Source organism: Nannobrachium achirus (genome assembly GCF_963921795.1).
Source record: "Nannobrachium achirus genome assembly, chromosome: 3".
NCBI classification, from domain to species: Eukaryota; Metazoa; Chordata; class Actinopteri; order Myctophiformes; family Myctophidae; genus Nannobrachium; species Nannobrachium achirus.
This window is the reverse complement of record NC_137812.1, coordinates 72869601-72883601: the sequence shown is the minus strand read 5'-3', so window position 1 is coordinate 72883601 and position 14001 is coordinate 72869601. Positions and strand designations below refer to the sequence as shown.

Genomic DNA, 14001 nt, shown 5'->3' with positions numbered 1-14001 from the left:
TTTCAAAAAAACTTTTGGTAATTTTATCATCTAATCAGGCTTTTATGAACACCCTGAACAGTTTTTAATTAGCTTGATTGAATATTTATATATTTGATGTAAATGTTACCAGGCCCTCCAGGCCCAGGGCCTCTCCCCACACACACCCATTGTAACTTCAAGCTTCATTTTAACCATGATAGATTCATTAAAAACACCCATTATTTTTTTCTAGTGACTCATAATACCCTCCTAATATGTGAGCAGGCCGTGTTTTTTCGATAACTTTTTTCATTTATTTTTAATAATTATTTTTTTGTATTTAATTTTTTCCATTTTCCCAAATAATTATTACAAATAAATGAAAAAAAGTTATCGAAAAAACATGACCTGCTCACGTATTAGGAGGGTAGTATGAGTCACCAGAAAAAATAATGGGTGTTTTTAATGAATCTATCATGGTTAAAATGGAGTTTGAAGTTACAATGGGTTTGTATGTGGAGAGAGGCCCTACCACTGCTCCCTGTTGAAAGTGGAATATCCCTTTAACCCTTACAGTGCCTATCCCGAACAAGTTCGGCTTTATTTCAATCCAATACAATATTTTATTTGCTATTTTACTTACCCCGAGCTGCTTGGAGCAACGTGGGTGGACCCGGCTCGTCCAGCGCTAGCCAACGAGAGACGCTAGATGGTCAGACGATTTATCATTGAAAATGGTTTAAAATAAAGTTTAGAGCCCCCCAAAAAAACCTCAATATATACTGTCGGCGGCGCGACGTATGCCAGGGTGCCTATCCCGAACTAGTTCAGGATATTTAATAAAATGAATTATTTAATCGGAGGCCTCAACGAAGCCCCGGTCTAAATTTCCATCCATGGCCGGGACTTAGACTCGGCCATCCACGGGCCGTAGTCGCGCTAACGGCCGCATCGCGCCGCCCACTCCAATGATAAATCACATCTTTAGACAGGATTTTCTCCGGATTGTGTTCCCAGACCCAAAGAAAAAGTTTTTTGCGACTGAAATAGCTTTAGATCGGGCTTCTAAATGGGTTAGCATTTTGGCTACGTGTCAGCTAGCTTCCTCCTATCGTCACCCATAGCATTGGCTGGAGTGAAATCCCAAGGCACTTGGGACAGTGTCGACGGAAGCTAGAGCAAAGGTCTATGGAGAAATTTCTGGCACTCTAGCGCCCCTTGTGGCCGGCGGCACTGTATGAGTTAAGCAATATTACACGAGAGGGTGTGCATTAACACGGTTATCTGGCAGAACAGCCTTGCCGCAGGAACGAGCCGACAGGCGAGTTCCGTAGGCAGGGCTGAAGTGCCAGATAACCGTGATAATGCACACCCTCGAGTGTAATATTGCGATTATACAACTGTTGCCCTTAAAAAAAAGAACACGTCAACTTCATTTCATTTAATCGGGGGATATCTTAAAAAGTCCTGGAATAAATTCCTTACCAAAACATTTCTTCACCAATGTGTTTGTAAAGGTGTCTAGTAACACATCTCACAAAGACTGAAATTCAGTTTCCCTAGGAAAATCTTTGACAGCTAGGGTAATTCTGGGTCTCATTCACTCACTATACACTATACTATAGGGGAAAAAAATCACTCCCAAAAAATATGCTTTAAGGGAGGGGTCGTTTTTTATTGAGGGGTGTTACTGGAGAAAATGTATAAGCCCCTTTATAAAATGCCATGACCCTCCCTCTCAATTGGGGGAAAAATCAATGACCCTCCCCAAGCATTAAAATAAAAAAGATTGACCCTCCCCTACAACATGATATTTACAACAGTAAAATTATGCCTAAAACCTAAACTTGGGTGGGCATTGCGAATTTTATTTTCTTTCTTCCTTTTTTTACTGTAAATAATTAGGATTTTATTTTAGGTTTCAAAACGGGTGCGGGCGGCAGCAGCAATGAACAATAATGAATAGGCTAATATGATGCATTGAGATCCCAGCTGCACTTCATCCCAAAAACACATTTCCAAATATAAACTAACACACCCTCCAAACTAAAGTAACATACAGTGAGTAGCCTACTGCTGCTAGTGTAAAAGTCAACGTGGACATCACAAAAAAGGTGAGAAGTTCTCACAGGTTGAGAACAGGTTATTTGACATCTAGGTTACAGATAAAACAATTGACACGTGCACAACAAAGAGAAGGGTTGTAACAGCTGCCATTCATTTTGTGCTGTTGATTGCCTGTGATCAAATCTGGGTCAAATGCGCATTTTCAACGAGCGGTCGTTAATTATTTTTTTTAGCACCATTTCACTTTTTACTTTAGGGAGGGGGATACAGTTCTGACAACCATTGTTGCTGCCTTACACAGCTCTCCATTGTTTTAGGAAAATACATTGTAGTATAAACACAGCCACTTTAGTTCATTCACTAACTGCAGTGACTGTGGGGCATTTCTAGGGATGCACCTATAATAATAGTAATATTGAAAGGAACGCTGTAGTAAAATATATATAGGCCTATAAAAATCTGGACTATTTTTTAATTCAAAATCGCATGACCCTCCCTGACACTCAAATTAAAATAGCATCACCCTCCCCGAGATTAAAATCAAAATAGCATGACCCTCCCCTAAAATCCTCCTTGGGAGGGGGGGTCATTATTAATGACCCCTCCCTAAGTGGGATGTGAGGCGTCTTACTAGGTGTTTTTAATTATTCTGAATGCATTACAAGCATTTGTTTTGCACAAAAAAAACATTCATTGGGCTAAAAACAGACCATAAAATGATGGTTTAGTGATGAGTCATCACTTTTCACAGTAGTATGGGGGTCCATTTCTAGCCCAAGGAATGTTTTTTGGTGCAAAACAAATGCTTGCAATGGATTCAGAATAATTAAAAACACCTAGTTAGACCCCTCACATTCCACTTAAAGCATATTTTTTGGGAGTGATTTTTTCCCCTATAATATAGTGTATAGTGAGTGAATGAGACCCAGAATTACCCTAGCAGATTTTCCTAGGGAAACTGAATTTCAGTCTTTGTGAGATGTGTTACTAGACACCTTTACAAACACATTGGTGAAGATTTTTTTTGGTAAGGAATTTATTCCAGGATTTGACACTATTTCTAAAGATATCCCCCGATTAATTGTAATTAAGATATTCGATAGATATTTGTAATGTTTTAATGCCACATTTAGTTTCTATGTCCCTGAACGTCACATGGAAACCGCTAGCCTAGCCGCCTAGCATAGTGTTTTTTGATTGATTGATTGAAGAATGTATTAGAAGTTTGCAATAGAAAAAAGTACAGTTTCATGACAGTACAAATCACTGGTACAAGGTCAACTAAAAGGAGATCCTAGAAAGCCGAGGCTTATTTCCACAGGAACCACACTTTAAGTATCTCATATAACATTGAAAGACAGACGGATAGAACATACTTTATCTAGGATAATATCAGTTTCAAAAGCATAACATCAAATACAAAGGCAGAAAAGAAAGAAAAAAGGGGGGGGGGGGGGGGGAGCATGGGGGCTTAGTCTATTTACAAGTCTCGGGTAGCAGCTGTCTGAAGGTGACTTTTCATACCAATTTTGAAGGAGGCTAGGGATTTGCTCTCCTTTAAGGCTTGTGGAAGGGCGTTCCACATGTTGATGGTATAGCAGGAGAACGAGTTAGCGCCTTGTTTAGTGTTAAATCTACGTTGATGATGATTAGTGGAGCTGCCTCTGGTGTTGTGATCGTGAACATCCTTGACCTTTAAGAAGTAGTTTGCCAGGTACATGGGTATCTTGGAGGTGTAGTGAATCTTGTACACCAGGCCCATTGCAAGATGCTGTACTCTGTCAGCTACTTTGAGCCACCCCACGCTTTCGTGGTGATGATCGGTAAGGTGGGTCAGAGGTGGAAGACCAAGCACAACCCTAATTAGTTTGTTCTGGGCTGTTTGGAGCTTTAACTTTAAGGCAGCTGGGGCGTCTCGATACCAGACAAGGACTCCGTAATCAATGAGGGGCCCAATAAGAGCTCCTCCTAGTGTCTTTCGAGATTTAATACTGATCAGCGGGGCAACCCTTTGCAAGAAACGAATTCGTTGGTTGACTTTTTTGATTACCTTGGTAGTCATTTTTTCACTGGATAGGTTAGCCTCCAGGATGCAACCCAGGTAGCAGATGTGTTTTTTTCTTTCAATCACAGTGTTTAATTGTGAAGTTCTCAACTAGGCTAAGTTTCTGACTAGATCCAAAGAGGATACTTTCAGTTTTACCTAGGTGAATTGAGAGTCTGTTGTCATTGAGCCAGGTGCAGATCATGTTTAGTTCACAGTTAAGGGCCTTTTCAACCTGCAATATGTCTCTGCCTGAGACTAGGAGAGCCGAGTCATCCGCGAACAGAAACAGATTGCAGTCACAAGCAGATGACATGTCGTTTACGTATATTAAGAACAACAGTGGTCCTAGTATGCTGTGGGGAGAGAGGAGCGCTGGCTGTCTTTCAAACGCAGCTGATTTCTTTACTTGATGAGACTGAGAGACAGTGCAGTAGTGCTCGTTATATGCACGGTTGGAGAGCCTGTTTTCCATTGAGAGCCCGACTACTTGTTGTATAATAAGAGTTGAAGCATAAGATTTTGTATAACACGGTTCTATTGTGAAAATATCTACTATCCAATAGGTAGTGTGAGATCTGCATGTAGATCTGCTATTTTCACTATTTCTGCCTCTAACATTTGACAATAATGGCCAAAGTTTATTATTTTATTTTAGAAGTATTAAAAGGGTCTTAAAAGTACTTAAATTGTCACTTTAGGAGGAGTTCCGACAAGATGGCGACCGAGTAGGACGCGTTTGTTGAGCTCTGTGGAGGTGCAAAGTTTTCACATTTTTTAAGCCCATTTTGTACTGCCTTTATAGTTCTTTTGAGACTTTAAACGCCAAAACACTGGTGAGCGTCTGTTTTTGCAGTTGTTTCGTGTTTCATGCCGAATACGATTAACACGAGGTCGAGGAGTACCAGGTCTCCGACCGCAAACGCTGACAACATGGCCGGCGCAATGCAGGGCGACGCTGACGCTCCGGTTACAAAGAGCATGCTGCGCGAGGTCCTCAAGGAATCACTGAAAGAGTTTATGGATGGTTTTATTCAACCCATGATGCTTGGCTTGGAGAAGAAATTACTGAAGAAGATTGATGACTTCGGAAAGGAGCTGCGTCCTGCAGTCGCCACGCTGAACACGACCGTGGCTGAACATGCGGAGGCCATTGAGAACTTTGGTTCCTCCATGGACAGTTTGCAGATGTGTATCACTGAATTGGAGAGAAGATGTGCTAATCTGGAGGAGAAGCTCGTCATAGCAGAAGACCGGAGTCGTAGGAACAACATAAGAGTGATTGGGATCTCTCCTGGGCTAGAAAAGGCTGACCCAGTGGCCTTTATCCAGTCTTTTTTGCAGAAAACATTCCCCGACGAGTTTCCCGACTCCCCCCCGGAGGTGGATCGTGCTCATCGGACCGGCAATCCACGTTCTGATAAGCCAAGGGCTTTCCTGGCAAGGATCCATTTTTTCCGGGTAAAGGAACGCATACTCCAGCTCTCCAGGAAAGCAGGCCAACTGACATACAATGGCAAAAAGGTGTATATTTTCCCCGACTGGTCTGCTGAAACATCAAAGAGAAGGGCAGCTTTCGGGCCAGTAAAGGAATTCCTACGTTCCATCACCGCGGAAGGAGTTAAATACGGAATAAGGCACCCGAGCAAATTCTGGATAACCGTGGATGAGGCGACTTCTACTTTCAACTCACCCAAGGAAGCTCTGGCCTTTTGCAAGGATAAGTTCAAGACTCCAGGTGCTGCGGACGAGACTCTAGCTACGCAGGATGATGAGACGACAGTTACAGAGAACTAACTTTTACCAGGGACACTTTTGCTTTCGTGATCGCGTGCTTTCAAACACATTCTGCCGATGTGATATCCTTTTGCCTTTAATGGACTGTTGGTAAGCTGGCTGGGACTTTGGAGATGACTTTTACGCAGCGTCTTTCTTTCCTCACTCTCTCCTCCTCCTCCTCCCCAAAGGGTGAGTTGTTAATGTAAGCCTACTTATTGTTTTGGACTCATCATCTGACTTGACGTTGTGTTTTCAAGTGTTTCGTTTCATAATGCCTATTTTATTTGTATTGAAGAATAAGATATATTTTATTTTTTAATAAGATCTGTAAGCAGATGGGTGTTACTCGTTTTAATTTAGGTTACCGCAAGGAGAGAGGATTTAGGGCTGCTAAAGCTATAAGCATAATTCACTGTCTTTTTTGTTTGAATATAATGGACATTGTTCTTGTTATTATTGTATTCTTTTTCTTTGCTCTTATTGAGCGTTGTGCTGCTTACTATATAGGTCTAGAGGGTTTTATCTCTCTCTGTTAAGCTTTGTCTAACGTGTTCCGTGTCCCGGTTCGGAGCCTGCTCTCTCTCTCGTCTTCCCTCTGTGTCTCTCTATCTATCTCGGCTTTCCCTCTCTCTCTCTCTCTCTCTCTCTCTCTCTCTATGGCTCTCTCTATGGCTCTCTCTCTCGCTGTGTGTGTGTGTGTGTCTCTCTCTCTCTCTCTCTCTCTCTCTCTCTCTCTCTTTCTGTTAGGTAATGACGGCTATGTTGGTTGTTAGTTTATGGTTCGTTTATGCCTCCTAAAACGCTACTTTCTCGGGTAGGAGGGCGAGACTGGGCTTTGGCCTTTGTATTGAGTAATGTAGCCTACTGTTTAAGGCGAAACAGATATAAATAATATGGTCTAAATTGTGAAGGCTCCGCGGTTCGAGAGACCACTCGCTCTCCCGCCCTTTCCCTATGTCTCTCTACCTATCTCTGCTTTTCCTCTCTCTCTCTCTCCCTGGCTCATTGACTCGTTCTTTTCTTTTCTTTTTTTTTTCTAATCTCAATAGCTGGCGGATGTACGATCTCGTGGCGCGTTGGCTCTACGTGCTCGTGGATCCGCTGTCTGGGGGGGGGGGGGGGGGGGTAGTTATTTACCTACTTTACTTGTTGTCTTCTAAAATGTTAATTTCTTGATGGGGGAGAGGGGAGCTCTGTATTGGGGATATTTATTTTGTAATCGTGATTGGGTATGTTCACTGTTTGAAGTATGGTAGTTTACTGTTTAAGACGGAAACAGACTTAACTATAATATGATTGACATTTATCTAAGTTTGCACTGGCCTTTTGGGCATGTACAGGGAGCTGTATATGGCGCAGTATGCATCTTGTGTGCTGTGTTGTATATGGTTTCCTAATCACACATAACTGTGTTTTATGTAAATTCTTATGTATACAGACTTTTCTTTTCTTTCTTTTTTTTCCCCCTTCTAATTAGTAATTGTGGTTTGTATGCATGGATGCATAGGGGGGGCTGTATGTGGCGCAGTATGCATTAACACTGTGTGTGCTTTGCTGCATATGGCCCCCCGGATGTGCTTTTAATTTCTATTTCTAACTACATATGTAAGTGCATATATGTTTTATATCATATACACTGATTTCCTTTTTTATTTATTTTTATTATTAATATTATATTAGTGCCGTGTCGTGGTGACAGCCTTATTTCCACTTATCTGTCACAAGTGTTTGGTTATTTGCATTAACGTGGCTTATAGGGCTTTATCACATTCTAAGTGGGCCTAATGCTGGACTGATTATTATTATTACAGTTGTTATAGTCCCCTCTTTTTTTTCCCTTTATTCTTTTCTTTTTTCTCTCCCCCTTCTTTACTAGAAATGTTAACATACCATTCTAATTTATTTAAGTGATATGAAGTGGGGAGATTGATCATAATTTGAGCGGATGGAATGTTTGAGAGCTATTCAGCCACAAGAAGGCACTTTTTTGTTGTTGTTGTTTTTACTTTGGTGATCTGTTATATATTTACATAACCACCAGAGGGCAATGTATGGTTACTTTTGGGCAGTTACTTGTTTGCACTCTCTGACAGAGTGAAATGAAGGTTGACTAATAGGTTGATGGGGTGGGGAACTGTTTTTGTGCACTCTGATGCTAATGGGGTTTTCCCCCTCAAGCTTCAATGTTATGTGTTTTTTTATGTTCGTTTGATGTTGCTTTTTCCTTTCTGTTCCTTTTGGGGTTGTTTTGTTTTTCTGTTGGGAAGGTTTGTTGTGAGGGACCAACTAGGAAATTCTAAAATGTTCTACTGTGCTTGCTGTGCGTATGGTTTGAACCACAATTATGACAGAATATAAATTTCTAAGTTTCAATGTAAGGGGAGCGAATATACCGCATAAGCGAACCAGCATTTTGGGGGTTTTGCGATCTAAATCAATTGACTTTGCATTTATACAGGAGTCTCATCTTTTAAAAGAGCATTCCAACCGATTGGCTAATAAACATTATCGTGTTTTAGCCTTTTCAGCTGCTTCTTCCAAAACCAAGGGAGTAGCCATATTGGCTAGACGTAACCTTAGGTTGGATTTTTTGGGTGATTGGTCTGACAGTGACGGGAGGATAGCTGTTGCTAAAATCCGCTTGGAGGGTAAAATGCTAGCACTAGTCTCTGTGTATGCTCCAAATGTTTTAGACAAAGAGTTTTACAAATTACTAACTAAAACCTTATTGGAACTGACGGATTTCAAAATCATTGTTGGTGCTGACTTCAATGCAACATGGCAACATAACCTAGATAGATCCACTGGGGTAGAAAGCAGAGAACAAGCACTAGCGTCTGCAGAACTACGTGCTTGGGCAAACTCAACTGGCTTACTCGACATCTGGCGTTTAATGAACCCAACGGTTAGAGATTTTTCTTTTCTGTCGGGTAGGCATGCTTCATTCTCTAGGATCGATTACGTTTTTGCCCCTGTTAGCTTGTTTCATAAAATTGCCAAGGTAGAGTTGCTCCCAATGTCACTCTCGGATCACAAGGCGGTGCTGTGTGTTGCTTCACTGAAACAGGTTATAGATAGAGCTCCTAGATGGCGGTTTAACACCACACTGCTGCGCGATGCGGCATTTGTAGCTCAGTTTCAAACTGGTTTGCGCGAATTTATAAATATCAATACAGGCTCAGTTGAGGATCCCAGAATTCTTTGGGATGCAATTAAAGGCTTTATCAGGAGTAATACAACCCTCTATGCGTCCACTCAGAGAAAATTAAGGTCAGCCAAACTGGTGGAATTGGAATCTCGGTTTTCTACTTTGGATAATTCTCTCCAAAATAACTTTGATGTTAGTACAGCAACCCAGAGGGAGCTAGTTAAGAAAGAAATTAACTCCATTCTCAAGCGCCGCTCAGAATTTCAAATGAAACGCACAAGGCAAAACTACTATTTTAATAGTGCAAGACCCAGTCACTTACTGGCTTTACGTCTTAGATCCAATGAGCATTTTGCTGATATTGTTAGTGTCAAATCAACAACGGGAGCCATGGTTACAGAACCCAAAGAGGTCAATGCCACGTTTCGTGCTTTTTATGATGAGCTCTACACCTCCGAGGTCATTCACGATGATGCAGTATGCAATGATTTTTTATCCAACATACAGTTACCAACCCTTAGCGAGGCGGATGCGGAAGCCTTAGATAGACCGCTCCATCTGGCGGAATTACAGGAAGCTGTGCTCGCAATGCGTAGGGGCAAGTCGCCTGGTTTGGATGGGATACCCCCTGAACTTTATGCCATCTTTTGGGAAGATCTAGGTCAGCTGATGCTAGACATGTTTCGATATGCAATTGAAAGTGGCTCTTTCTCCAGGGATGTGAATGTAGCTATTATATCATTATTGTTGAAGAAGAACAAGGATCCCACAGATTGCGCAAGCTATAGACCGCTTTCACTTTTGAATTCTGATCTAAAAGTTTTTGCTAAGGTGCTTGCGCGTCGCTTGCAGGGTTTTATGACCACCTTAGTACACTGTGATCAGACAGGTTTCATAGGAACTAGACTAGCCTCTGATAATGCTAGACGACTATTGCATATCATCGATAGGGCTAAGGAGCTGAGGACTCCCGCCGCAGTGTTGTCGCTCGATGCGTTGAAGGCATTTGATCGTCTGGAATGGTCTTACCTGTGGGCTGTACTAGATAAAATGGGATTTGGTGCTTCATTCATACATTTTGTTAAAGTACTTTATTCTAATCCGTCAGCGATGGTCCTAACCGGTAAGATCTGTTCGCCGCTATTCACGATTGGCAGATCTTCAAGGCAGGGTTGTCCCCTTAGTCCTCTCCTTTTCGCACTTTCACTCGAACCCTTGGCTCAGACAGTGCGTCAGTCTGCAGATATTACTCCTGTTTCGATTAACAACACACAGCATCGCATTTCCCTATATGCTGATGATATTCTACTGTTCATTGAGAATGCACCACAGTCAATTACTCACGTCCTTCAAATTTTTGATCAGTTCAGTTCCATTTCTGGCTACAAAATTAATTGGACGAAGTCAGCCCTTCTACCTCTAAATGATCAGATGAGATCTGCTATCCTGCCGTCCATAATCCCAGTAGTAAGCCAATTCAAATATCTTGGCATAGATATTTTCCCCTCTCTTCAGGCTATTGTTAAGAACAACTATGGTGACACTCTAAATAAGATTTGTCTTGATTTAGATAGATGGTCATCTTTGCCCAACTCTCTCCAAGCTCGAGTTTCAATCATAAAGATGAATGTTCTTCCTAGGGTTAACTTTGTAAGCTCTATGCTCCCTTTGCCACCACCGCCGCAATACTGGAATAAGCTTCACTCTTCGATATCTAAGTTTGTGTGGAAAGGGAAACGCCCTCGTCTTAAACTTTCTCTATTACAACGTGCTAGAGATGATGGCGGCCTTTCATTGCCCAACTTTAAATTTTATTATTGGGCCTTCACGCTCCGCCCCCTTTTAAATTGGTTTAACCCAGCAAATAAGGTTTCTTGGAGAGAGCTTGAGGAGAGTTTAGTGCAGCCTGTTGAATTGAGAGATCTTATCTATTCAAACATAACTACACATCAATGCAAAGTTCGCTTTGGACCTATCATTTCTCATTTAGTGGCAGTATGGAGGGCAGCTGAAAAGATGTGTAAGATTGATTGTAAATGGAACTTATTTTCCCCAGTGTTCAATAATCAAAGACTTTTAATAGAGGATCGCCCCATTCGCTTTCCAAGGTGGAGGGCTAAGGGGATTCGTACATTAGGGGACTTATTTGATAGAAATGGTTTACGACCTTTTCGAGATTTGTGTGACATCTTCAATCTGCCTGGAAATACCCTTTTTTTCTACTTCCAACTGAGAACGTCCATGAGGACCTATGGGGTCCCATGGCAAGCTCCCCTTAGATTGCACCCCTTCCATGAGTTTATCTGTGATGGTAACAGAACAAGAGGTTTGGTTTCCACCCTATATGGTTTTTTATTAGACTGTAGTTATGGGCCCCTATCTGTTGATACTGTTTGGAGGAATGATGTACCAAATTTGGACCCTGACTTTTGTTGGGACACAGTATGGTCTAACATTAGGCTATCTTCTAGAAATCCAGACCATCAACAAATTCATTTAAATGTTGTTCATCGGACTTATTTAACTCCTCGCAGACTATGTGCTATGAGGATTTTGAATAATCCCAACTGCACTCTCTGCGCCTCAAATAGTATTGGTACCTTCCTTCACATGGTTTGGGAATGCCCAAATGTGTCGTCATTCTGGAATATGGTTGCCTCAAAACTTTCAACTATTTTTAGTATCAATATCATATCTTCTCCTTCTTTATTTTTATTAAATGACGTCTCACAGTTGCAACTAAACAATATACGCAAGCGCATCTTCTTTGCTGGATTAACGGCGGCGAAGAAGATGGTAGCTACGCGGTGGAAACCTCCTCATACGTTAACGTTTCGCCAGTGGGCCTTAACCTTTCTAGATATAGTATATTTAGAGCAGTCGATAGCAAGGTTACACGGAGCAAAAGAAGAAAACATTAATATGTGGTCGGACATTGCAGATAAGCTTAAGGCTATGATTCAAGAAATCACTATATAGTGGTAACAGCCTAGCACAGGCATGCACTATTGTACATTCCGTGTTGGTCCGGGGAAAGGGGGTGGGTGGGTCTTCTTTTCCTTTTCTTGTTTTGCTATTGTTTGTGTTGCATGTCTGTTAATTGCATTTTTCTTTTGATTATGGAAAATAAAAATAATTGATAACAAAAAAAAAAAATTGTCACTTTAGAAATGTGCAGATACCCTGTATACAATTAAACTTTATGTTGGTTTACTGTTGCAACAATGTTGCACATTAAGTTAATCATCTGGGGACCCCGAAAAATGATTTGGGGACTCCCCCGGGGGGTCCCGACCCAGAGGTTGAGAACCACTGTCCTAGTAGACAGATGCTAGGTTCATTGTTTACATGTTATCCTGTCTGTCTGTCTGTCCGTCTGTCTATCTGTCTGTCCACAGACGCTGTCCAGACGGACAGGAAGTCCTCCGGCAGTTCCTCCTCGTCATCCAACCACTTCCTGTTCCTCGTCCAATTGGGGCTCTTCTCCCGGCCGTCTCTCCTCCGCCTCCCTGCCAGAGACCCGCCCTCCCCTCCAGCAGCCCCGCCCCCTCCGCCTGGCCCCTCCCCCTCAGGGGCGTGGCCTACCCCCGGACACACACCCTGCTGGCCACGCCCCCCACTCTGTTGACCGCGCCTCCTCCCACAGATATAAAAAGCTGCACGCCTCGTTCGCCGGCGCGGTCCACTGGAGGAGCGACGCGCAACAGCTGGAGGCGGGACGTCCCGGGTGCCGGAGACCACGCCGCCAGTCAAAGTGACCACTGGCCAATCACAGCACAGCGTCTTTTCCCGGGACTTATCAATTCATTTCATCAGAGCTTTATTATTGGCACGTCTCCATCCAGTTCCCGATGTTGCGCGGCTCAGCTGTTCTTTTAGAGGCTGTGTACGAAAAGACCCGCCCCCACCTGCCTCTGATTTAGCTTCGCAACAGCCAGACTCTCCCAGGGGAGAGTCTGGGAGTTTTCCATAGACAACGCATTACGCGATGACGTAGTTACTTAATTTGACTGACAGGTCCAGTCAGTAGACACCAGCGCATCAAAACATCGTCGGTAGAACAGCAAATACGTCTTTTCCAGACAGAAATTCCAAAGGTGCAAACTGTTGTTCGTTTTTAAGTTATGAGATGCCGTTGATTTCAGATAAAACTTTGCTTAATGCAGCTTTTATTTGCGATTTGTGAACTTGCGTCGGACATGGGGTCCGCCATGTTTGTTTACAAAATGCGAGAGTTGTAGCAGCCCCTCGACCAATCAGGAGCGGTGTGAGGCGGGTCGCTCCAAATGCAGCCATTTGATTGGAAATTAGAAAGTAAGTTCTCATAAGGAGACTCTTAGGAGGACAACCAGACCGAGAAAGGAAGCACATTGGTGATTGGTTTGGACATAGCTCGTGGAAGGAACACGTTATTCCAACCAGTTCCTTTCCCCTCCATCAGGCAGTATAGAGACCAGGATTACAGCATGTTTTTGTGAGGGTAACTACCCTAGGAGACGCGGGGAGAACATGCAAACTCCAAACAGAAAGGCCCTTTCGCCAACCCCAGAGGTCTACCTTTCTATGTCTACTGTATGCATCCTCCTGTCCCACTGGCCAAACCCCTCCCCTCCTAAAAAGACCCTCTCCTATTGGACCCAACCCTCCTGAAAGACCCTCTCCTATTGGACCCAACCCTCCTGAAAGACCCTTGTGATTGGACCGTGGGGTGGCGAGCGTGTTATTCCTACCGGAGCTGAGGAGAGGAGGGGGAGGAGCTTATGCAAGGACGCACTGTGATTGGTCAGGAGACAAACGCTCTGGCCTAAAAACAGTATTTACTCTTCTGTCCCTGTGAGATGACATAGCAGATCTACAATGTTCTGTGAGCTTTTTGAACAGCCAACGTATAAATGGATGAGGGGGGGTCAGGATGATTGTCATTGGTCCATTTTATTACACTTGTAGGCCGTTTCTCATTAGTCACAAACCAGTCACATGACACTTTTTAACCAATGAGAGA

At 42.8% G+C, this 14001-nt stretch overlaps 1 protein-coding gene across 1 annotated transcript in view; it reads left to right on the top strand.

Moving 5' to 3' along the window:
• Positions 1 to 12757, top strand: part of LOC308282433 (son of sevenless homolog 1-like) — a gene marked incomplete at both ends in the record, with an annotated part of 35597 nt that extends 22840 nt beyond the window's left edge. The window contains one exon of the mRNA XM_080722778.1: positions 12398 to 12757. Within this exon, the coding sequence (XP_080578904.1) occupies positions 12398 to 12757 (360 nt within the window). The remainder of the gene's footprint in view (positions 1 to 12397) is intronic.
• Positions 12758 to 14001: the final 1244 nt, after the last annotated feature.